This window comes from Danio rerio, chromosome 13 (assembly GCF_049306965.1).
Source record: "Danio rerio strain Tuebingen ecotype United States chromosome 13, GRCz12tu, whole genome shotgun sequence".
NCBI lineage: Eukaryota > Metazoa > Chordata > Actinopteri > Cypriniformes > Danionidae > Danio > Danio rerio.
Window position 1 is genome coordinate 51,460,001 of NC_133188.1, and position 26,561 is coordinate 51,486,561.

The window sequence follows — 26,561 nt, forward strand, 5'->3', positions numbered from 1 at the left end:
CTAAGATTAAAGGGGTGCTCCACTACGATATCATAGGTAAACTTCAGTTGATGTGTAATGTTGTTTATGTTCACGCAGCAACATCTCTGAAAGTGATACAGTATGCTCAAAGTTCAATGCAAAGGGAGATATGGCTGCGTCCGAAACTGCCTACTACTCAGTAGGTACTGCATTTGAATGTACTACTCGACCATTGGAAAAGTACATTCTATACAGTATGAATGGAATTCTGAAGTACTACATCCACCATTTTGTCATGATCATGTGACCTACCTGCGTCAGTTGCATCACTTCACTCCCACTCTTTTGCAGGGCATCATGGGATAGTGCAGCGTGCACAGGATGTGCGCTTCAGAATAGTAGGTCATCCAGGTAGTTCTTGCATACTGTTTTTCAAATTTTATGAATTCTGACATACTACTCGGCCCGCATACTGATTTTAGCATACTATATATGTATGGAAGGATGCAGTTTCAGACGCAGCCATTGGCCTGTACAGAGTTAGCTTATCAAAGCCTACAGCAAATGAAGTTTGGGGACTACAAGAAAATACATCCTGAGCGAAGGGGCGTGGCCAAAGGCACTGCAATGTAGTGATGGGAAGTTCGGATCATTTTACTGACTCGGATCTTTGAGTCTCGTTAATCGAGATGAACGGATCTTTTTTCGAGTCATTTCCTTCATTTGGTTCAATTTGCCAAAATATTAATAAAATGTTACAAATTGCTTCCAAACACATCTACAACTAGCCCAAAAGGTTGATCACACGACAAATAAGTCATAAATAGAATACTATAAGAAGAAAATAATAATTCAATGTTTACAATGTTGTTGTAACAAAATATAATAACAAAAAATAAAATCCCCAGAAAACAAAAACAAATAAAGACTTGTTTTTTTATATTTCGAAACCAGGCAGACTCATTCACGGTGACGCAATGCTGCCACACACAGCGTAGCCTACTAGAGGCTATTTTTCCACCTAATAATGTTTTAAATGGTATTTTCATGTGATAACGGGATTTTGTTAAGACAAATTTTCCTCATTAAAGCTGGTTTTATATATATATATATATTGTATATATATATATATATATATATATATATATATATATATATATATATATATATATATATATATATATTGTATTATAATATATAAATATTTATTTATATATATAATAAATAAATATATATTATTATTATTATTATTATTATTACTATATTACAGTTTTCTGAAAATAAAGTTTATTGTAAAATCACTTCCACTTCAGGAGTGACTAACATTGGACATTCGTTTGGAATCATTGCGCACATTTCAACAAGTCATCTCCGCATTATAGAGTGATTATATATATATATATATATATATATATATATATATATATATATATATATATATATATATATATATATATATATATATATATATATATTGAATTTAAAATAAACTTAATTAATTTATTCTGAGAGGATTTCAGTAAATATAATATATAAATACATAGCCTATAACTGGCTCTTATATAACAAATATGGCGTCTTAATAAGGAAAATTTGTCTTAAATCCTGTTATCACAATCTCAAGAAAATACCTTTTATAACATTATTAAGTGGAAAAATAGTGTGTGGCAGCATTGCGTCACCAAGAATGAGTCAGCCTGGTTTCGGAATATAAAAAACAATTATTTATTCATTTTTGTTTTTTGGGGATTTAATTTTTTGTTATTCGAAATCAAAAATGAAAATAAAATAATTTTTGAATTTTGCTTTTTCGATTTTTACCATGAAAAAGAAAAAAGCCTTGTATTTTCATATTCGTTTTTAAATTTTAAATCGAATATCCTTTTTCGTTTTTCAATCTCCGTTTCTAAAATGAAAATCCAGTGACCAAAAGATACACTGACCAATCAGTTGGCCTATCTGGTTTCGAAATATAAAAAAAACAAGTCTTTATTTGTTTTTGTTTTCTGGTGATTTTATTTTTTATTTTTGTTATTCAAAATAAAAAATGAAAATGAAATCATTTGTGGATTTTGTTTTTCTGTTTTTCATCATAAAAAAGAAAAACGAGACGTTTTTTATTTTCGTTTTCAAATTCAAAAACGAAAATCATAAAACATTGAATTTCAATTTTCGTCTTTTAATTTTAAAACGAAAATCAAAAAATTACTCGTTTTTTGTTTTTCAATATCTATTTCTAAAATGAAAATCTAATGAGCAAAAGATTCACTGACCTGACCTTAATTAAACTGCTTTAAATGTTTTTGTTTTTAGATGGTGTAGTTACCAGCATTCACCAGCAGGTGCTAACTGGTCCACACTAACCAGCTGAACCCTCACTCGTTCAGAAAAAAATCTTTCATTACCTTCTTAAACGGTGGGAAATTTTTCATAACAGCAATTCTTTACCTTGATACAGAGTTTCTTTTTAATAATTGACATCTTGATTAAGCACAATATATCTTTATGAGCCATAATACAGTTAGACTTGCTTTATCGACTGCTTGTGTGCTTTAGAAAGGCTTAGTGAGTTACAGATCTCAGCTTCTCAGATTCAGCAGGACACAAAGAGCTCATTCACAGCTTAAAAACAGCTTACATAACAAACAAGCATAAAAGTGTCGTGCAGGAAAACAAATGATTGTAACTTAACCCACTTAAATTACACAGCAAGTAAGTGACAAGTGATTTAGAGGCCTTTTCTGTCATAAATCAATGACCATCACATGTGAAATCTGTCAGATGAAGCTTTAAAAGAGCTATTAAAAGAAATCTGCTTGCTTTCGTTAATACAAACCTGTATGGTGTTTCATCTAAAATGCATGAACTAATTTTTCCTAGGAATAATATTTCTAAAGGAGCTGTGGACATGGAATTAAACCAGATTTTGGTAACAATTAAACTGCAAACATAAAAATAAATCAAAACCAAATATTCTGAAAGACGAGTCGTGTAAAAACAATGAAATGACACAAGGAGAAAGTGCTGAACTACTGAAACATATTTAATATTTTATATAAAAGACTTTTTTGGTGACGGCAGCTTAAAGACGCCTCTCATATGGAGAATAGAGCCTCATGCATTGCTCAGGTGTGAGTTTTAAAGACTTCAACAGAGCGTCTAAATCTTGATGGTTCTGTCAGTCTCGTCAATCAAATCTGAGCTTTATTTAGTATTTTCTATTGGATTGAAATCAGGTGATTGGCTGGGCCATTCTACAGCTTGATTTTCTTTCTCTGAAAGCATCTGAGAGTCTCCTCGGCTGTTTTGGATCATTGTCTTGCTGAAATGTCCACCCTGGTTTCATCTTCATCCTCCTGCTAATGTAAATGTTGGACTGAAGCAGCTGATATTCATTTACACTGAGGAAGGGCAGAGGATTGCTGAAGAACTACTAAGAGATTTCAGCTGCTGTCTGGGCCTTCACTGCCTTTCTACACCTCCCTTTCTTCATGTGTTCAATACCCTTTTACCTCCGTTATTTTATTTTATTTTGCATAACTTAATTAGTAAACTGTTTAGATTTGTTTTCTATGCATAAATGAATTTATCTGGTTGTTACCAACATCATTTCTAGTCAACAGCACCCTAAGAAATTTGTTTTCTGAGAAAAATAGTGACATGTTCAGTATGTATTTCCCCCACTACAATAAAGCAATACACTAACAGATATTATAAGCAAAATAGTTTTGCGCCATAGGTCAATATTTTGACAATAGCGTATATCATGATAAAAGCTTCAGCATTTAATTGCAACTAGAATTTTTTTTATAGCCAAAGGGGTCTATTTTAACGATCTAGGCGCAAAGTCTAAAGCGCATGGCTCATTAAGGGCGAGTCCCTGGCGCATGATCTAACAGCGTTGTGCTTATTCTCTTAATGAGTTTTGGGTGTGTTTTGAGCATAACGTGCAATAAACCAATCAGAGTCTCATCTCACATTCCCTTTAAAGGTGCTTTCACACTTGGTTCAATTGCCTGGACCGTACTCAAGTTCGATTGTTCCCCCCCTTCCACCTTCTCGGTTGGTTTGTGTTCACACTGTCTTTTTTCCTTCTGAACCCCGGTACGCTTGCGTCATCGAGATGCTGTTTTGTTTACGGCTGTTGCTAGGTGACGGTCACGAAAGCAAAGCGGCGAAATGGAAAGACGTCCGCACGTTGCGGTCATTCTGCTTTTGCTGAAGCTTTTGGACATACAGAAAGTGAATCGCGACCATCTGCCGCAAAAATATTATAAACATTCAGAACATCACACAGTGTCTGCAGAAGCTGTTTGTGGAGGAGACAAGCAGACATCACTGTGTTTCACTGTTAACCCTGGCTCAGTCCCGCTTGTCACTAAAGTACAATACGTGACACACACCCACACACACGAACGAACGTTATGAAAATGATAGTTTGCTGTACAGTCGGCGGTTCATTTCCGTTATTTGGTATGATTGCATTCACATCAGAAGAAAACTGTACAAGAGTTCGCATGAACCGTACCCCAGACCACCTCTTTAAGGCGGACTAGGGTACGGTTCAAGGGTGGTTACCCGAGTTCAAAAGACATGTTCACACCAAGCGGCAACCTCCCGCTCTCCCTCAGGAAGCCAATACGGAAGTAACTAAAACTGCAATTCATCCGAAATTCCGCCAGTCGTGGCCGCTCCTGGCTCCAAAACAGAGCAAATTTCAATTGAGCCCACTGTTAGAATGGCCAACTTTACAGCAGAAAAAAAGGTGTTTACAGCCTGCTACAAAAAAAGATTTTGGTTAATACAGCTAATATTACCCTTCATGACAGCTGTGAGGGGGTGAATTTTTTTATAACTCATCCGTTTCCTTTATATTAAGTTATATTAAGTTTGCATAATTAAGGGAGTGGCCACTTGAGTGACAGTTAGGTCTAGCTGGTCGCCGTCACGTCACCTCAGCTGAATCCTGCAGATTAGCCACTGAACTCGACATATTTATCGTATTTCTGTGTTGTTTTATGTGGCTTTACACAGTCAACTGCCTTTTGGACTTGTTTCCTACAATTATTAGAGGGCATGGCATGCTGAGTGAACTTAATTGTGCTCACAAACCATTCACATGGCCTCCGTTACCCATGTGAGTAAAGTTATATACTTATATACCATCTCTATACATGTATTTGTTTTATTTAAGATCATTTATCGTTTATATTTATATTTAGAGCTGTAATGCACTCCAGAATCTGACGAACTGATTATCTGTAGGCTCTAGAACAGTCATCTGAAGTGTTGTCATACAGTGTTATGCTGGATTTCATCAATAGTCTTACATTACCACAGACTATATCTGAAGTGTTTGTAAGTAATTTGCGTTTTCCTCCTGTTGAAAAACGTCATAAGAACAATGTTTAGTGGCTCAATGTATTACAGCAGTGTGTTTTTAAAAGTCTAAACACTTTATTGATATAGTGTACAACCAAGCACAAGTGTTCAGAACACAAACGAGTCACAGGTGATAAAGTATTGAGCGTTTTCCCAAAGTAAAGTGTGTCTGAACCAGGTCCAAGCTAAATGCCAGCAGGTGTCTGAATCTCCGCTCATTCTCCGCCTCTTTGCCCTTGTTTGGTATCCCGCCGTGGGTGTGATGACGCGCGAACAAAATGGCGACGGTTGGCCACACCTACTTGTGGCTTCTTTTGCGCTCTTTAGAAACCTATGGGTGACGTCACGGATACTGCGTCCATATATTTTACAGTCTATGGTTCACACTAGCTAAATGTACTATGACGTCAAACGAACCCAAGTGTGGACCAAAAGTGCTAGTGTGAAAGCACCCTAAGAGTCAGTTGCGTCGCACCATGCGCGAGGATAAAGAACGAGCCTCCTCCATTCGGCCTCTTTACCTTCTATTTACTTTTACTCTTTACTCCTTTACTTTTTTGAATAAGGAAACAGTGTTGTACGCACTCCACTGAAGACATCCATTAGCCGGCATATTCAATTTCCTTTGTTAAGCACAAAAATTAGTTTCAAAACTATTTCTAAATGCAGTTCCAATTTCAAGCAAATGAATACATGAACAATAATAATGAAGTGTGGATATAACTGAGTTATATCCAAACACACGTCCTGCTCTTATGTCCCATATGGTGACGCAGACGTCTCTAAAACAATTCTAAGCTAGTTTTTAATAAAACAAATATACATATGCATATAATAAATAATACTGCTAATAATAACATTATACTAAAGCAAATTGTCATGAACTCACTGAAAAAGCCCCACGACATGAAGGCATGAGGCAGGGGTTTTTATATTTGTGTAGCTAAATAATCCCTTTTCTAACATTTTAATCCTTTAATTGTTTTCATATGTAAAGATATTTGTGTATTGCTGTACATCCTGTGTGTAACTCGTACTTTAGAGCAGCTTTTAGTTAGTCAATGGTGTGGTCTATTTCAGTTTCTCAAAATAGCAATGCGCCTTAACACACCTCCTATACAGACCAGCACACCCACGAGTCCACAAAGTAGCGCAAATTGATTAGCTATTTAAACAACGTGATGCAAAACGTGAAAATTACTGTTGAGCTGGTCTGAAAATAGCAACAAATTATGCTAAACACGTCTTGTGCCTTTCTGCGCCGGGTGTATGATAGGGCCAAAAAGCTACCTTTTTAAACTACCTGTTAAAAATGAGCTGAAACAACACAATCATTGAGTTTTTTAGGGAAACAGCTTAATTATTTTTTGTTAATCCACTTAAATTTGTAAAAACTATAAAATTAACTTAATACCTTCATGTTGCCCCAAAACAAAACAAAACTTGTTTTACAGTGTATTATCTTATTTGTAAAGCAGTTAGAGTTGTGTAATGCATTCAGTGTTTCAGTGTTTGACTCACAGTGGTGAAGTCTTGACGTAGCTGGCGTTGGCGTGTGCTGGCGGGCACTCGGGGCTCACGCACTGAAATCCTCCGCCGGTGTTGATACAGGTGCTGCCGCGGCTGCAGTTGTGCTGTTGTGTAAGACATTCATCCACATCTGGACCAGCCGCAGGCCACAGCGACCAGCAATAATAGAGGGAAACAGAGCAGTGGAGGAAAGGAGTGAGCTGGATGTTTGTTTGCACTGTAAATCTGATTTGTGTACACTTCTGTGATCATAGACCTGCTCCTGGCTGCGTTTCTGAATGAGATCATCTATAACGCCATCGTCACCCGTGTTGAAATACTGAAGCGGATTAGGGTAACACTTCACTTGAAGGGGTGTTCATAATAGAGCTGCACGATATTGGAAAATTGCAATATTTAATTTTTCTGCAATGTATTTTAGGAAATGAATACAATTTCAGCAAATGGTCTGAATAGGCAAGACGAGTTTATTTACAGTATATAGTACATTTCATACACAATGGTAATCCAAAGTGCTTTACATAAACAAATGAAAGAAAAAAGAAAATAAAAAGTATTAAAATGATTAAAAACAGATTCAAATATGTTAAAGGGCACCTAGGTTACCCCTTTTTCAGATTTAATATAAGTCTTTTGCGTCTCTAGAATGTGTATATAAAGTTTCAGCTCAAAACACCCATCAGATTTTTCATTATACCTTTTACAAGATGCTGTTTTATACACATTTCCAGCAGGGGGTGGTTTTGTCGTACTGCGCCTTTAAGTCGAGTTCTGCCCGCCTACTGTTTCTACGTGCCTTCCCGCATGTTTTAATCTCCTCCCTCGGCTGCGTCTGACAACAGACAGACTTAGAGGAAGAAGGTCTCATGTAGCGTTTGTGAGAAATACTACAGTAAGAACTAACCTTTACTAATCAGTATTGTGAAGTTGCATTAATGAGTCACACACAATATCGTTACAAAGTTCACGCGCACACACACACACAGAGATACACACACACACACACACATGCAGATAGACAGAGCGCGCTTAGCTTAGCACTGTTTTTGCATTCAAATGCAGGGGTTTTCAAAGTCTTAGACAATGGGCCTCCCTTTTGACACAACTTATCCATTGGCGCCCCCCTCCTCCCAAACACGCATACACACACACACACACACACACACACATACATATATATATATATATATATATATATATATATATATATATATATATATATATATACAGTATATATAAAGACACAGACAGATGTAAGACTGTTAACTCACTTTTATCATAATTTGCATGAAAGTGCAATTATTTACAGAGTAATAACAAGTATTTTAATATAATGTTTTAAACTAGGATGATGGTTAATATGAATAGAACAGATCCAAGAACTGTCCATCCCAGTCAAAACAGTCGAAGTTTAGCGGGTCTCATGCTGTCATTAGCCAAAATATCTTGACAAACCACACATAAAGGTCGTGGTTCATCAGCTGGTCCTGTCCACGTAAATCCTAAACTCAAATACTGATCATCATATCGTCGTCTTTTGGGTTTAAGCCCTGAACTTGAAGGCTTTGAATCGGGGGGGTCTCAGAAACCGATCCATTGCTGGCACGTGCACACATAGGGCTCAACCTGTGCAGTGCACATGCCCTTTTTAGTCCTGGATAGAAAGTGACCTTCCAAAATTATCAAAAGTGCCCCCGTGACGCGGCACACCCTCGGTCCCGCCCTTCAGTAGGCGCACGACAACACCGCTCGTGAGCATGCGCGCGACAGACCCATCCCCCTGTATTGGCAGGCTTGCCAAACAGAAGCGAATTTACAGCTATGGCCTTCTGGGTAAAAAAGGTTTTCTTATTTTTGACGTATTATTTTTTTAGCTTTGTTTAATTAAAACGCTTAAATATAATAAAAAAATACATATAATAATTAAACTTAATAATTATATTTTTATTATATATTTTTCCCGTGCCTCCTCTGACATGCTCTGGCGCCCCCCAGGGGAGGCGCGCCTCACACTGCTCAAATGTGACAGGATACAGGCTAACCTCCACTGCTGTGTGGATATCTGTTATGCTAATGTACAAAATAAACCTGATTTAACGTCCACAAACCGGGATTGAAGCGTCTTCTTTTATACAGTAATTGTTCTGACACACGGCTGTGCTGATGAAGTAAAGCTGAAGTAAATCGCTGTACTTCATTACACACTTGCACTTTTTTAAAACACTTTAAACATGTGAAACTCACTCTTAATCACATTTGATGATGATTGCTGATCCTAGCGAACAGAACAGACATTTTATTCCCGGTTGCTTTGCATTTGTCTGCCTGGTCTTGTTGACATATACACGTGACTACCGGGACATGTTAATGCGCGCAGCTGTCAATCAATATTGGTGGGCGGGAAGAATCGCACTCCTACATAAAGTTGTGGTCGGTCTGAAAACCGCTCTAATTAGTCCACCGTTTTTATGTTGTTAAATTGAAAAAAAAAGGACTGGGTGTGTTTATATCACCCCAATATGATGGTCTATACACTATATATACACATATGTTTATCCAAATAGCTTGAAAAGTAGATTTTTCACCATAGGTGCTCTTTAAAACAGGTTATGAAAGAATGAAAAAAAAAAGAAAGACATAATAGTGTGATCTGCTGGACGTAGCACAGTGCTTATTCATTAAAGGCACAGCTAAACAGATCGTGTCTAATGTTGGAGCACATCTGATCATTTCTGGGAGCTGATTCCAGCAGCGAGAGGCGCTGTTAGTAGCTGAGGGCCGATTCACCCTGCTTTGACTGAACTCCTGGAATTTCTAATTTACTTGATCCTAATGATATGAGTGATCTGTTAGGTTTGTTTTCAGTGAGCATATCTGCAATGTATTGAAGTCTTAGGCCATTTAGTGATTTATAGACAAGTAGTATACTTTAAAGTCTATTCTGAATGTATCTGGGAACCAGTGTAGAGACCTGAGGACAGGTGTGATGCGCTCTGATTTTCTGTTTCTGGTCAGAATCTTGGCTGCAGCGTTCTGGATGAGCTGTAACTGTCTGACTGTCTTTTTAGGAAGACCAGTGAGGAGGCCGTTACAGTAATCCATTCTGCTGCTGATAAAAGCATGAACAAGTTTCTCTAAGTCTTCACTGGAAACAAAGCATCTGATTCTTGCAATGTTTTTGAGATGATAGTATGCTGATTTACTTACTGCTTTGACATGACTACTGAAACTCAGATCTGACTCCAGAGTCACACCAACATGCTTGACCTTATTTTTTGTTGTTTGACCTTTGAAGCCAAGGTATGCATTCACCTTGAGAACCTCATCTCTGTTCCCAAACTTCAGTTTTCTCTTTGTTTAACTGAAGAAAGTTTTGGCACATCCACCTGCACTATTTGTGGATTAAATTATTGGTGGGGACATTTCAGAATCAGAATCAGAAAGAGCTTTATCAGAAAGAGCTTTGTTGCCAGGTATGTATGCACATACAAGGAATTTGTTTTTGTGTCAGAGCTTCTACAGTGCAACAGAATTACAGAGACAGGACAATAAACAGATAATAAATATAGAAAAAAGATGTAAGAAGTTAATGCAAAATATACAAATAGACAAGTGTATGGAGAGCTATATTACTATATACAATGTTATATGTGCAGCTGTTATGTGCAAATTGGCATGTAAAGTGTGTTGTTAAATAAGTGTATATGTGTATAAAAGTGTATGGCAAGTAGTGATGTTTGTTCCACAGTTATTATTATCAAGTGTTCATGAGATGGATTGCCTGAGGGAAGAAACTGTTTCTATGTCGGGCTGTTCTGGTGCGCAGTGCTCTGTAGTGTCAATTTGTATGGTCGGTGGATATTGGTGGGGATGCACCACCTCCGTCCACCCTAAATCTACGCCCCTGCAACTGATTATGGCTTACACTCCATCCAGACACTTGTGTTCCGCTGATCAGTCGGTATTAAAAGCCCCAAAGGCCAACCTCAAAAGCAGGGCGAATGTGCCCTGGTCTTCGCCTTTGGAACGCGATGCCGCTAAAATTAAAAATGGCTTCATCACTGCAAGTTTTCAAGTCTAAATTAAAGACTTAATTATTTTCCAGGTCGTTCGAAGCAGAAGTCCCTTCTTCAAGGGGCCAACTGTTTAGTTTTCAATCCTGTTTAATGTGGTCATCTGTGGTAACATCTCTTAACTAGGCAGAATTATTTAAAGGGTCAATTACTTTTTTTATTTTTAGGCATTGAAACCAGAGTCTTTCTGTATAATCTATTTTACATTTGCTATGATCTCTGTTACATTACATTATTGCTGTTTGGTTTATTATGTATGTACTGCTTGTACGTATCTTCTCTTCAAAGTACTTTGTGCAGCCTTGTGGCCATTTGGAAATGCGCTATATAAATAAACCGAATCAAATAAATCGAACTTGAACTTGGACCAGCCAATTGCTGCATTTCTGTTCAACTATCACAAGCACATGCAGTAATCTCAGATCATTTCATCCATCCAGATATTTGAATTTAATTCTTAAACTTTGTTTGCATGATTAAAGATACTGCCAAATTAGCTTGGACCTATTAAGCGAGATATGAAGAATGAATGGCTATAAAGCACTTGCTAAGCGTATGTTTGTCACTCACCCTCACAGCTTCTTCCATCGGCGAGCAGCTTGTATCCAGTGGGACAGGAGCAATGATACGATCCTGGGACGTTCACGCAGGCATGGACACACAGAGGCCCTCCACGGTCAGCTTTATACACCTCACATTCATTCACATCTGGACACATGCATGCACACACAGGGGAAAAAAAGTATGTTAGTATAAATATAATATGAAGTGGGACTCTGACAACGCAGTGTGGATCTAAAAGTAGGTTTATTACACAGAGATGATCAGACAAGCAATGATCAACACAGGGGCAAACAGATGTATACAGGTAAATCCAGAGTCGTGGTCAATAAACAGGCAAATGGTCAAAAGGCAGGTGGTAGACTACGTAAACAAACAAAACAAAGCAAGGATCGCTACATGGCAAGACAAGGCAAAAGAAACTTAGCCCTGAGGTTTGTGTGTGTGTGTGTGTGTTGTATTTAAAGTCCATCTAATCAGTCTTTGAGCAGCTCCCAGCTGTGTGAGTATAATCAATTGTGATCTGGAACAGGTGTGTGAGTGTGTGGTGCATGACTGGAACTTGTAGTCCATATACCAGCATATTTGTAGTCCGTTAGCGATCTGCACAGTCTGGATCGCTGGTGACCGTGCCAATAAGGAATATCTGATGATGGACTAAATTTTATAACTAAAATAAATTTTTTTATGTGCATTTAGGGACATTTTCATTACATAAAAACATGATTATATGGTGTCATGGCTTTGCAATAACAAAAATGTCAATATAATGGAAGCAAAAACAGCCACCAACATAACAAAAGTGTAGACAATTTGGACAGAGTATTGAGTTGAGAAAATTTAGACCAAATTGAGACTCAAAATTACCCCAGACTGGATGAAAACATCCCCAACAGCACACAAGGGTTAACTCTTTGTATTGAATTTTAACAGATCATGTGATTGTTGAAATGGGCATGATGGGACGTCATTAAAGGGCCTTGAAATCCCCCTGTCTCAGCAAGGGGATTTCACACCTTTACTTTAAAAAAAGTCAGGAAAGTGGGTGTGTCCACCTCTGTTTAGGTGGGAGTGTCGGAGGAGGGAAAGAGGGAAGGTTTTGCATAAAAATGGGAGTTTCAGTTTGAGTTTCAAAGCTATCATTGCCTATTAATGAAGTTGCACCTCATTCACAATAGTGCGCTGATTGGTTTAAACCAAGTCTTACTCATGAATTAATGCTGCGCAGTCAACAACAACGTCACGATGTACACGCCGGTATAGACACCCACTCTCCACGCTGAATTACACGCAAGGATCTACTTGTCGTGACGCAGCTTCAAACATTTGTTTCAAACTAAAAAAAGAACGAATTTGCTCGAAATAACGCAAAAACAACCATTTTTCAATTTTTTGTTAAATAAATATGTGCTAATAGTGTTTATTGCAGCGTAGGACACATATATATGACTGTCCACAGCTCAAAACATGTTCTGGTTTTTCGTGACCCTTGAATAGACTAACCAGCCTTTTCAGCGCATTGTAAAACATCTGATATGTTGCTTTGCTCATTTCTAAAATCCCTCAGCCAAAGTCTGTCATCACTGTGGTTCAGTATTATTATTATTCTAATATCATCACCTCCAGAACTGTCTTGAGCAACTGTTTGAGCTCCCAAAGAGCTTCTCAGGCCTCCAAAAGCACCACATAGCATTTCATCTTCTGAGGCACAATTTATTTATTATTGAAGAAAGAATCCCAGTGTCGGGCGATGCAGTGGCGCAGTAGGTAGTGCTGTCGCCTCACAGCAAGAAGGTCGCTGGGTTGCTGGTTCGAGCCTTGGCTCAGTTGGCGTTTCTGTGTGGAGTTTGCATGTTCTCCCCGCGTTCGCGTGGGTTTCCTCCGGGTGATCCGGTTTCCCCCACAGTCCAAAGACATGCGGTACAGGTGAATTGAGTTGGCTAAATTGTCCGTATTGTATGAGTTTGTGTGTGAATGTGTGTGTGGATGTTTCCCAGAGATGGGTTGCCGCAGGAAGGGCATCCGCAGCGTAAAAACTTGCCGGATAAATTGGTGGTTCATTCCGCTGTGGCGACCCCGGATTAATAAAGGGACTAAGCCGACAAGAAAATGAATGAATGAAATCCTAGTGTCTTCTGGATGGAAACGCTGCTTTTGTTCACAAATAATTGAGCAATATTCCAGTTTTGTGCATGAATCTAATTCGCATCTTTGAATAGAAACGCAGCTAGTGATGTTCTTACCCTGGCAGATGCTGTTATCTGAGGTGCCGCTCATGTGGAATCCAGCATCGCAGCTGCAGTGTTGCGCTCGGTCCACTTTAGCACAGCGAGGTTTACGACTGAAGGCCGGATCATTCATGACGCTCCACTCCGGAGGCGCTGAACGAGACGGAGGAAATAAAAGAAAGAGCAGCTTTAGCCTCCCACAAACACAGAACACATCCACACGCATGCTTTCATTTATCAGCCGGAACACAGGTTAAAGGTGAAGTGTGTCATCTCTTATTTGGAACGGCAAGAGTATTTTTATTGCACAAGCAAACGTCTTGTCCATGATTCATCGGCGGGTTTGGTATTTTAAGCAATGCAATACTGGCCAGGTTCCACATAGTCAGATTTAAGACTTGTTTTTTGTTTGTTTGTTTGCTTTATTTATAGAGCACATTTAAAAACAACAGATGTTGACCAAAGTGCTTTATAAAAAGACCAGCATACAAAATCTATACCTATATATAAAAATAAGCAAAATATATAGAACAGATTAAAATTAATTAATTGCAATCAAAAGGCAAGAGACAGAAGGTGATTTGGTTCCACTTTATATTAAGTGGCCTTAACTAATATGTACTTACACAGGAACTAATAGTTTGTTACAATGTACTTATTGTGTAAATACATGTATTTACTGTGTACTTATGCTTGATTAAATACATGTATGTAACTACATCTGTAACTAACTTTTGTAATTACATTTGTAAATACACTGTTGACCATCCCTTACACCTTAATCCACCTTTAAACCTACCCATGCCACCAAACCTGTCCACAACCCAACCTCTATCCCAACTTAAAAGCACCACAAGTGTTCTCAAATACATTATAAATACAGTAAGTACATTGTATTTATTTTTTTGATGTAAGTACATAGTAGTTAAGGACACTTTATATATAGTGGGACCGGTGATTTTTTTAGATGAGACTTAAAAGCACCAAGTAAAGAACATGACCTGAGATGTAAAGGCAGACCATTCCACTGTCGGGGGGCTGCATCAGAAAAAGCCCTGTCACCTCTTGATTTCAACCGTGTTTTGGGGACAACTAGCTGAAACTTGTTTTCCGACCTGATTGGCCTCAATGACGTGTGCCAGTGAAGAAGCTCAGAGATGTAAATAGGTGCCGGACCATTCAAACTTTTAAAAACAAGTAGCAATAACTTACATTGAATTCTAAATTGGACTGGAAGCCAGTGAAGAGATGATAAAACTGCTGAATTACTACAATTTTTTTTGTCCCAGTTGAAAGCCTACACTGCAAAAAATGATTTTCTTTTTTAGATTTCTTGTCTTGTTTCTAGTCCAAATATCTAAAAATTCTTAAATCAAGAAGAATTTTCTAGACAAGCAAAACATATGGTCTTGTTTTCAGGAATAATATGTCAAAATTAAGTGAGTTTTTCCTTAAAACAAGCAAAATAATCTGCCAATGGGGTAAGCAAAATAATATTGTTTTTCCTCTTGACATAAGATTATTTTGCTTACCCCATTGGCAGGTTATTTTGCTTATTTTTAGGAAAATCTCACTTAATTTTGACATATTATTCCTGAAAACAAGACCATATGTTTTGCTTGTCTAGAAAATTCTTCTTGATTTAAGAATTTTTAGATATTTGGACTAGAAACAAGACAAGAAATCTAAGTAAGAAAATCATTTTTTGCAGTGCAGCAGCTGCATTTAGAATTAGCTGCAGGCGTGCAATTGATGCCTGCGAAACTCCTGAATACAAAGAGTTGCAGTAGTCCAGTCTGGACATAATAAAAACATTATGATGGTTTCCAGCTCTTTAGAAAACAGAAAAGGCTTCAACTTTCTATAAGTTTACATTTAAGACCTAGGCATTAAAATTTAAAATAAGGACCATATTTTAAATGTTACAAAATAATTAGAGTCTCATCTCACCATGATATCCCAATGTGTGAATCTGCAATAATTCACCATAACAGGGGCGGACTGGGACTAAAAATCAGCACTGGCACTGTAGCCACACCAGCCCACATAACCACACTGACTCAGCCGCACACACGGACACGCACATTTACTACTTATATTGGTGTACAGATGGTGAAATACCATATGTAATAGATATTTAAACATTTAATGTATGTAACTGGAACAAAAACAATCCGTTTATAACAAATATACATAGTCATTTCATTCATTCATTTTCTTTTCGGCTTAGTCCCTTTATTAATTTGGGATCGCCATAGCGGAATGAACCGCCAACTAACCCAGCATATGTTTTACGTAGCGGATGCCCTCCAAGCTGCAACCCATCACTGGGAAACCCCTATACACACACATTCTCATACATGCACTACGGACAATTAGGCCAACCCAATTCACCAATAGCACATGTGTTTGGACTTGGGGGGAAACCAGGAGGAAACCCACGCAAACATGCAAACTCCACACTGAAACACCAACTGACCCTGCGAATAACTCCTGAATACAAAGAAGTGCAGTAGTCCAATCTGGACATAATAAAAACATTAATGATGGTTTCCAGCTCTTTAGAAGACAGAAAAGGCTTCAACTTTCTATAAGTTTACATTTAAGACCTAGGCATTAAAAATTCAAAATAAGGAGCATATTTTAAATGTTACAAAATAATTAGAGTCTTATCTCACCATGATATCGCAATGTGTGAATCTGCAATAACTTACAATAACAATAATAGTCACATGCCTTTACAACACTTCAATCTGTGTACGATTTCAAGATTTATTTTATTTAATTATTCATACACTAGTCGGCGCCAGTGGTGTAGTGGTTAGTGCGTCGACACATGCACTCCGGTGCTCGCGGCGACCCGGGTTCGATTCCGCCTCGCGGTCCTATGCCGATCCTTCCCCTCTCTCTGCTCCCCATGCTTTCCTGTCAGTTCTCTCTACTGTCCTATCAAAAATAAAGGTGAAAACCCCGAAAAAATAATTATTAAAAAAAAAAAATTATTCATACACTGAACAGCAAGAAGGTTGCTGGTTCTAGCCCTGGTCTGTTGGGTCTGTTGGCATTTCTGTGTGGAGTTTGCATGTTCTCCCCGTGTTTCCCCCCACAGTCCAAGCACATGCGCTATGGTAGAATTGGATAAGCTAAATTGGTCATAGTGTATGTGTGTGAATGCAAGAGCGTGTGGGTGTTTCCCAGTGTTGGGTTGCGGCTGGAAGAGCATCTGCTGTGTAAAACATTTGCCGGATAAGCTGGCGGTTCATTCTAAAATGAATGAATGAATGCATTGAATCGGCTTTTACTCAATATTCACTCTCCTTCAAGTGGTTCCAAACTGTTCTGGCTTTTTTTTTCTGTTGATCACAAAGGAAGATAATTTGAAGAATGTTGGAAACCTTTAACCATTCACCTGCATAGTAAGAAAAACAAATACTATGAAAGTCAACTGTTATTATCTTCCTTTGTGTTCAACAGAAGAAAAAGAAGTATCCAGCTGTGAACTATCCAAGTGAAGGATTCAGTTTAATTAAATTAATCTTTATTTCTAGAGATTTTTACAATGTAGATTGTGTCAAAGTAGCTTCACACAGAAGTTCTAGTCAATTAAAACAGTGTCAGTCCAGTTTTCAGAGTTGAAGTTCGGTTTATTTCAGTTCAGTGTGTTTTTATTTTCACTGCTGAAAGTCCAAACTCTGAAGAGGAAATCCATCAATGCAATGATCAACAGGATCAACAAATGATGACAGAATTTTCAGTTTTGTGGGACTGTCTCTTTAAGACCCTGTGGAAACCCTATATATTCCAGCTTCCCTTCCACCTTGTCAGTTTTGGACAGATGTAAAATAGTTTAAAGGCACACAGACCTGTCTGCGTCTGGTATTGGCATTGACTGCCGCTCCAGTTGTATGGACAGGTGCACTTATACTTGTTCAGAGCCTCCACACAGGTGCCGCCATTCTGACACGGGTTACTGGAGCACATGCTCACATCTGCAGGAAAAACACAGCACACTTAAAGGGACGGTTCACCACCTAGCAACAACAAAAAGTACCATTTACTCATCCTCAAAGCTCCTCCAAGCCATTTCAAACCTGTTTGAGAACCATTGACTTTCAAAGTATGTCTCACCAGTTTCCAACATTCTTCAAAATATCTTTTTTAGTGTTCAACAAAAAAGTAGAAACTCAGGAGGGTTTAGATCCACTTGAAGGAGAGTACATGTTTAGTAAATGTTCATTTTTGGGTTAACTATGACTTTGAGAAGTCCATAAAAAGGCTAAAATAAAAAATATACATGTATTTTGGAAGATTTTGGAAACGGTAACCATTGACTTCCAAAGTATGTTTTACCGGTTTAACATTCTACAAAATATCTTCTTTAGTTTTATATACAAAAACTCAAAAGGGTTTGAATAAAAAAAAAAGATGTACATGTTTATTTTTAGGTGAACTGTCCCTTTAACATACTGACAGTTACAACTCTTTTTGTATCCTTGTTGAAACTCCAAGATTTATGTTACTTTAGCAAGCTAAACACATTCTGTACTGTACTAGAAACATAGAGGGGACTGACTGACAATGGTCTACAGCCGATCAGCAAAACACAATGCCTTGTAAAAAAAAAAAAAAAGCATGTCAAATTGCACAAACAAACAAACTGTGAGGCCACGAAAGGTAAACCTTGTTATAGCGAGGGGCTACTGTACAGCAAAAACACTATTTAAATTTATCTTGTTGAATATGTATTTACAGTATATTTACTGTAAAATTTTAAATAAATAGAATAAAATAAAATAAATATTTTAAAATACAGTATATACTGCATAACTGTCCTACAGTAAAATACAGATCATATTTAGTTTTGTATTGCGTAATAGTGTGAAAAAATAATTCAATAAAAAGTTTTAGAAAAACAAATACATTCTGGGATACAACTGCATTTTCTGTTTATTTTAGCTTTTAGCTTTAAAGCAATGCACAAATTAAAAAAAGAGGTAAACAACAAATCTTTATGGAAAATGACTTGAAATAGACACACAGTGCATCCGGAAAGTATTCATAGCGCTTCACTTTTTCCACATTTTCTTATGTTACAGCCTTTTTCCAAAGTAGATTAAATTCATTGATTTCCTCAACATTCTACACACAATCCCCCATAATGACAATGTGCAACAAGAGTTTTTGAAATTGTTGCAAAGTTATTAAAAACAAAAAAGCTGAAAAATCAAATGTACATCAGCATTTACAGCCTTTGATGTGAAGCTCTAAACTGAGCTCACATTCTGTTTCCACTGATCATTCTTGAGATGTTTCAGCAGCTTCATTAGAGTTCACCTGTGGTAAATTCAGTTGATTGGACATGATTTGAAAAGGCATACACCTGTCTATATAAGGTCCCAGGGTTGACAGTGCATGTCAAAGACCTCAGAGACAGGATTATCTCGAGGCACAAGGGGGGGTTCGGAATGGTTCTAATTAACCACCCACCATGCCCAAAAGGTCCAGAATTTGTCCTTTTAATTATTTTATATAATTTAGCTGAGTCCTCAGCAGTCAGATTCACAGCAAAAGGAGAATCCTCTGTCGGCTGTTGCTTCGGTGGGACTGTAATCTGATGTAAGAGAAGTCTTCTTTCACTACTGTATTATTTTTAAACAGAGAAAACATTTTACAGGTAACTTTTATTATGAATGTTGTACCTTATTCCTTAAATAAAAATGAGCAATAAAAAGGTGTAAGCACCAGAAGTGGACCATATTAATTTGAATATATTTTGCCTTTTGTTGACATCCAGGAATTTTCAAATGTACTTTTTTTTCTAAAGAGGCTAGAAAAACATTCGAAGATATCATTGTTATTTCAGCAACTCTTAAACCTCTTCAGCTGCTTCAGAACGCAGCAGCACGAGTGGTCTTTAATGAACCTAAAAGAGCACATGTCACTCCGCTACTCATCCGTTTGCACTGGCTGCAAGTTGCTGTTCGCATCAAATTCAAAGCTCTGATGTTTGCCTACAAAGCGACTTCTGACTTTGCTCCTTCTTATCTGCTCTCACTTCTGCAGATTTATTTACCCTCCAGAAACTTGCGTTCTGTGAATGAACGTCGCCTCGTGGTTCCATCCCAAAGAGGGAAGAAATCACTTTCCCGAACTCGCGCGTTCAATCTGCCCAGTTGGTGGAATGAACTCCCTAACTGCATCAGAACAGCAGAGTCACTCGCTGTCTTCAAGAAACGACTAAAAACTCAACTATTTAGTCTCCACTTTCCTTACTAATCTGCAATTGCCTCTCTGGCTCCACCGCTAACTGCATCACAGGGAAAAAAAAATACTAATGTTAAGCTTCCTACAGCACTTATTCATTGTTGCTCTTATAGTTGTGTAAATTGCTTCCTTGTCCTCATTTGTAAGTCGCTTTGGATAAAAGCGCCTGCTAAATGATTAATTGTAAATTTATTGTTGTTATTATTATGTTTTAATTATTATTTTTTTTATTGAAATGGCCGAATTGTGACTGAGGACCGTTGAATGTACAGTTGAATAAATGACAGTAGGCTACAGTTTTTTTACTTTAAAACTTTCACAGATTGCTATTTTTTTTCCTAATGTCTTATTTTAATTTTTCTTTATTGCAAATTTTTCGAAAATATTTTTAGAACATTAAAAAGTGAGCATATGATGACATCTGACTAGATAATTTAACAAAACAAAAAAAGTACTGCTTAAAATGTCACTAAAATGCAGTGTTTAATCTCATAGTTAAATAAAAACTGAGGTGTCTAACTGCAAAAAAGGTCCACAGTTTGAGAAAAAAAGAACCAACAGGCTGGCTACGGGCCTGTATACCATAGACTTTTCATAGAATTTTGTCCCAGTTCATAACAATGAATCAAAAATATTGATTTTAAGCATAGTTTTAAGCATTTTTTCTCTTTAAATTTAATAGTAATTTATTTAGAATGGTTAATAAAAAGATTTTGTAAAAATAAATGCATGAAAACCATTATGCAAATTTTTAAATGACTTCATTCTTGTGTGGATGTGTGATCTGATTTTATATTTGAAAGTAGAGAACATGTTATATGTAATGAAGGAATTTTACAACCTTGATTATACAAAATGTTTGAGAAAATAATCTCAAATAAATGTTTTTTTTTTTTACTTTTTTTTGTATTTTATTGCATTTAACATTTCAGTAATAGGAAGATGTCATGATAATAATACTATAATCTAAAAAAATATCTTTGGATTTATGAGATTCCCTCAAAATAGTCTTGTTTTGCAAAGCCGCTAAATCTAGAATAGCGTGTTCTTCGTGGATTTGCATTCCTCATTAAGACTGAATGAAAGAAATGGCTGAAATGTCCCAGATTCTTATCTCCGTGTCTGTACAGAGCGAAGGATTATGTGTCCGAGGAAAACACCTGAATTGTTGAAGGAATTAAACGAGGTCGCATTCCTCCCTCTTCCCTGTACAGAATGGCACAGTAAAATGAAACCGATCTCCTGGAATGCCAACAATGGAGGAACGGGCAGACGAGCGAATGTCCAGCAGACTACACAAACTCGTTCTAATTCACTAAATAAGCCTAAAATCACCCACATTCATTCATATCTTATTTCTAATTATGAATTAGTTTTTCTTTGTTCATTTATTTATAAAGAAAAGTATTTTATTATTCCAGGTATTCACTAAATATCTGGTTTTTACAAATTCACACAAATCATGTTCATTTTTCTGTATAAACCAACACGTTTAGTAACACTTATTTATTCATTTATTTTGAATATGGCTTTAAAAATTTCAATAAATGAAGCTTTGTTGCTTGCTAAATTTTTGCAAGTAAATTTGAAAATGCAAAACGCTCCGGTTAACCCTCGTTTCCCGAGGAGGGCGTATGCAGTGTTGCCATGTGGAAAAACTTCCACTATGGGGATTTCGTTCAGAAAGCGAATCGTCTGAAAGAGTATGTAAATGGGCCAATGAAATGCCAATGAGTTGGCAGCATGCGCAGCTGATGCTCGTTGCAATCAATTTGGCAATGTAAGCACAGCAACATAGATATATATACTCTAGATGTCGCATAGGGACCCTGAGCATGCGTCTATAGCTCCGCGACATTGGTACAGTGCTCCTAGGACAAATGTTATTCAACCGCACTAGTCAAGACAGTGTTATTACGTGAAGATGCGGGACTTTAGCGCTGACTACGGGTGTAGTAACGAGCAAACAAAGAAAACAAAGCACAAAGGCAGAACATTTCATAGGTAAGATTAAGGTTAAACATACGTTTTTGTATGTTCTGAACTTTTGTGCTAATCAGGTAACGTTATTGATGATAATACGGTCACTGCATTCACCATAAGTAGCATCACTCGCACTAAACACTAGGCTTATGCTAGTTTTGTTGAATAAAATCAGCAAACAATGCAAAATAAACATGACAACGAGATGCTGCGCTGCCAGAAACTTGTATTATTGTCGGCTAGTAAACGAGTCGTTTATAACGGAGATTCATTCACAAACGAGTCGCTCCCTCCATCAGTATGAGCAGTGAAAGCAGGAGAGGAGGTGTGTTTCAGGACATGATTAGATCAAATTTAACAGCGAGGGTGGATAGTACATTTCTGTACACACAAACACAAGCTTTTTGTCAGGAATGCCAGTGCGGTCACTGATCCATCAATGTAGAAAAGTGATGTAAAATTATAATTTTCGTAATTTAAAAAAAATTGCATACTAACATCCAGGAAAACTCCGGATCATAGATATATGTGTATATCTCTGGCTTTGGATGGCCACAGTCCTCCACTGTAACTTGGTCCCACATTCATTTCAAAGGAGCGCTACCCTGTTCCAAAATGGCAGCTCTATTGACGCATTCCTTCCAATAGACAACAACAGGGTAGGCAACATCTAATGTATATATCTATGAGCACAGCGAGAGCAAGGTGAGGCATCATTTTTTAGCTGAAGAGACTTAAACCCACAGCTAAGGGGCGATCATTATGAAACATAGCATTTCCGTTCCCCCCTCAGGGAACGAGGGTTACCTTAGTAACCGGAGCGTTTCCCTTCGGGAGGGGAACTTCAATGCTATGTGGAAAAACTTCCACTATGGGGAAATGTCGGGAAAACGGCATAATGATCAAACCTTACCTTCGCCCCCGATGAGAGGTTTGCCTGGCAAAAGAGAGCGTGAGCGCACCAGCATCACCAGAGGCACGGTCTTCTAACGTGTCGCCTGGCCCTTACTTATCCCACTTCAATCGAAGATTTACAGATTTAGATGTATTTTTCGGGAGCTGCAAAGCATCTAGATAATACTATGAATTTAAATACGACAGTACGTTGGGAAAGCGTGCAGTCCCCATAGGGGATCATTTCTGGTGCATGCGTTTAAGATCGATCTTGTCCTTTCGATCATGACCCAAAGCTCATGACCATAGTGATGAATACTTTTAGCTCAGTAAACTACTAATTAGCTGCATATTAATAGATAGTAAGGTAGTTGGGTTTAGGTAATGGGTAGAATCATGGATGTAGATCAGGGGTGTCAAACTCAATTCCTGAAGGGCCAAAGCCCTGCACAGTTTAGTTCCAACCCTGCTCCAACACACTTACCTGTAGGTTTCAAACAAGCCTGAAGGACTCAAGTAGTTTGATCAGGTGTGTTTAATTAGGGTTGGAACTAAACTGTGCAGAGCTGCGGCCCTTTTGGAACCGAGTTTGACACCTGTGATGTAGATCATACTTTTAAAGTATTAATAAACTGTTAACATCTTAATAGTAGGCAAGTAATAAGCCAGAAGTGAATTGTTACTTAAACTAAAGGCAAAAATATAAGCAGAAATAGATTTGCAATCAAATGTTTTGACTTTGCATCTGAAAGAATTTTTCATTGACGAAGGTGCTCGTGATCCTGTTTATTTTCATTCACTTGAGGCTTTAAGCTGGGGAATTTGCAGATGTAAAAGGTTCACTTCAGTCCTCGAACTATTTCAGAACTCTCTATGAACAGTGATGTTTTTCCAGGGCACTTTCGGAAGCAGGACTCTGGAAATAGCAGGACTGTAGACATTACGGTGTGTGTTCTGGCCTTCACTCAAACACTCGGCCCGTTGACTGCGCTCTGGCTCACTGTACCCACTGGAATGTGCCGCTCCGCCGTATTAAAGCAGATCATCAATAGCATGCTTTACATAGTTGTGCTGTCGGACCTGAAGCTGCTTAATGAGAAACTCTGAACACACACACACACAGACGAGCAGTCTAACACACTGTCATTTTATACAAGGTTTGGGTTGCACTCTAGTTTAAGCAGGGCTCCCAAAGGTCAAATGGAATTTCTGGATTATCAGTAAATTTCTTCAAGTCTGGGAATTTTATATACAGCAGGGAAAATGAGTATTGAACATGTGAGGTGTTTTTTTTAACTGAACTAGATTTTGGTAAATACCCAAATTATACAAACATAAAAATAAAACAAAACAAAAATATCTGAAAGATAAGTTTTGATAACAATGGTATGAGACAAGGAGAAATTCATTAAATCTAAATCCCAAATATCAAAAATAGACAACAGATTTTTCAGATTTAATTAATTTTAATGTTATTGATTAATTCATTTACTTGACAAGATTTCATTCATTTTCTTTCTGCTTTTTCCCTGGTTTATCACAGAGGAATGAACCGCCACCTACTTGAGAGATGTATTTTTTATTTCAGGTGGTTTGTCTAATGTGTTTTTGTTTGGTAAAATTATTTCTAACGGCATCTTCATTTTCAAGTAATTACACTGTATTGTCCCAATAGGTGGATTTAGAGGTTTTTTTTTTTTAAAATAATAATAATAATAAAAAGCAGTTGTTGATTTCGCTGGTTTTGACGCAAAAGAAAATTTACCCTGTTAAAAACCAAAGAATTGTCTAAAGTGACACAAAAAGGTATTTTATTTACTAGCTAATAACCTTATCATTACACATAAAATGAAACTTCTAAACCTAATTATAGGAGCCTGATAGAAAACGCTCATTTACAAGAAAAGAGGTCTGATGGATTTAGAGGGTTTTGCATCTGAACCGTTCATACACACACATATATGTGTGTGTGTGTATGTATTTATATAAATATAAATAAATAAATAAATATATTACTAATTAAAAAAAAAAATATATATATATATATATATATATATATATATATATATATATATATATATATATATATATATATATATATATATATATATATATATATCCTCCTGAGACCCCGCCCATTGACTTGTGTCCTCTATAGTGGACATTGCGTTTTCATTAATAAAATTTTTTTTTTTTTTTTTTTTGAGCTTCTCTGTCAAGTCCTGTTGTACTGATTAGAGGGCATCCTGGGCTTTTTAGTGATATGTCATTTGATTGGCTGGCATGCTAGAAACCACTTCTTTACACTGCATCCAAAATGGCCGTAATACAAAAAAGCACATTTATGGGAAGGATAGAGGTATGTAAAATTTAGCTTTTTAAATATTTTTTTTACTATTATTATTACATATATGTGTTTTTAAAGTGTAAGGAACAATACATTTAGCTTTCAAAGCTGTTAACTTGTTTGTGTTTTAAAATGACATCATTTTTTAAATGTCCACTATAGTGGACACCAGGACCATCTTAATGTAATTAATGACTGCCTGTTGTAGGGGGCAGAACTGAAGTAGAGAGGATTCTTCATAAGATAGTTGAGGGAGACTCTGACTTAGCGTCTGACATTTAGAGAATGACAATCAGTTTTAAATCACTTTTATGTTAAATTTGTTTTGGATTAACATCACTTTTTTTGTTTTTTAGTTCGGCTCTCTTTCAGACTAAACTGTTTCAGGAATTTTAATACAAAAGCAAAAATGGCTTTTGTTTTGTTTTTGTTACATTACTATTAGATTAATATCCCTTTACAGCTATATCCTGTACAATTTTGTTGTCTGAGTGGCGTCGTTTCGAACTAAAATGGTCCTGTGGTCCACTGCAGTGGACATGCTGTAAAATTAAAAATAAAAACAAAATGTAAAACTCTAAATTGTAGATTTTTTTTTAAGCCCAAAGGATATAAAAAATCACAGAAAAAAATAAATAAAATAAATGTCTTCGGGTCTCAGGAGGATACACACACAAACACACACACACACACACACACACACAAACACAGGTATATATATATATATATATATATATATATATATATATATATATATATATATTTTTTTTTTTTTTTTTTTTTTTACAGTGTCATGTTCAGCTCAGACCTGAAGCCTGTAATAAGACAGCAGATTCAGGAATGCGAGTACAGGTGTTTTGCAGCGTTTCGGGACATTTAATGCTTGTTTAGCTGGAGCTTCATTCAGTGCGGCTCAGAAATGAAGAATGGCCTCTTTCACGCCGCTGTGTAAGTCGTTCACAGTCACTTTCTTTCAGCAGCTCTGATATCTCTCTAGTGTCTCTATCTCTCAATGAGATTTCAATCAAACTCCAGGAATTCTGCTCAATAACACAGATAGAGTTACATGGCGGCACATAGCAGGGAATCTGTGGGGTGTACTGTAAGATGATGATGATACATGACACTTTTTAATCCAAGTAATACCTCGAAATAATACTTTGTTGCTGGGGTTTACAAAAAAAAAAAAAAAATATATATATATATATATATATATATATATATATATATATATATTTATATATATATATATATATATATATATATATATATATATATATATATATATATATATATATATATATATATATATATAAATAAATAAATAAATAAATATAT

The 26,561-nt window shown here is 36.8% G+C and overlaps 1 protein-coding gene across 3 annotated transcripts in view; it reads right to left on the reverse strand.

The window, feature by feature from the left end:
• fbln7 (fibulin 7) overlaps positions 1 to 26,561 on the reverse strand; it is a 49,270-nt gene that overhangs the window by 1,857 nt on the left and 20,852 nt on the right. The window contains exons 4-7 of one of the 3 annotated variants that reach the window (XM_001918937.9): positions 17,599 to 17,724; positions 13,751 to 13,888; positions 11,517 to 11,654; positions 6,865 to 7,003 (exon numbers count right to left, since the gene is read on the reverse strand). In XM_001918937.9, the coding sequence (XP_001918972.3) occupies positions 6,865 to 7,003; positions 11,517 to 11,654; positions 13,751 to 13,888; positions 17,599 to 17,724 (541 nt within the window). The remainder of the gene's footprint in view (positions 1 to 6,864; positions 7,004 to 11,516; positions 11,655 to 13,750; positions 13,889 to 17,598; positions 17,725 to 26,561) is intronic. The other 2 variants (XM_009307592.5, XM_009307593.5) reach the window with 2 other exon arrangements.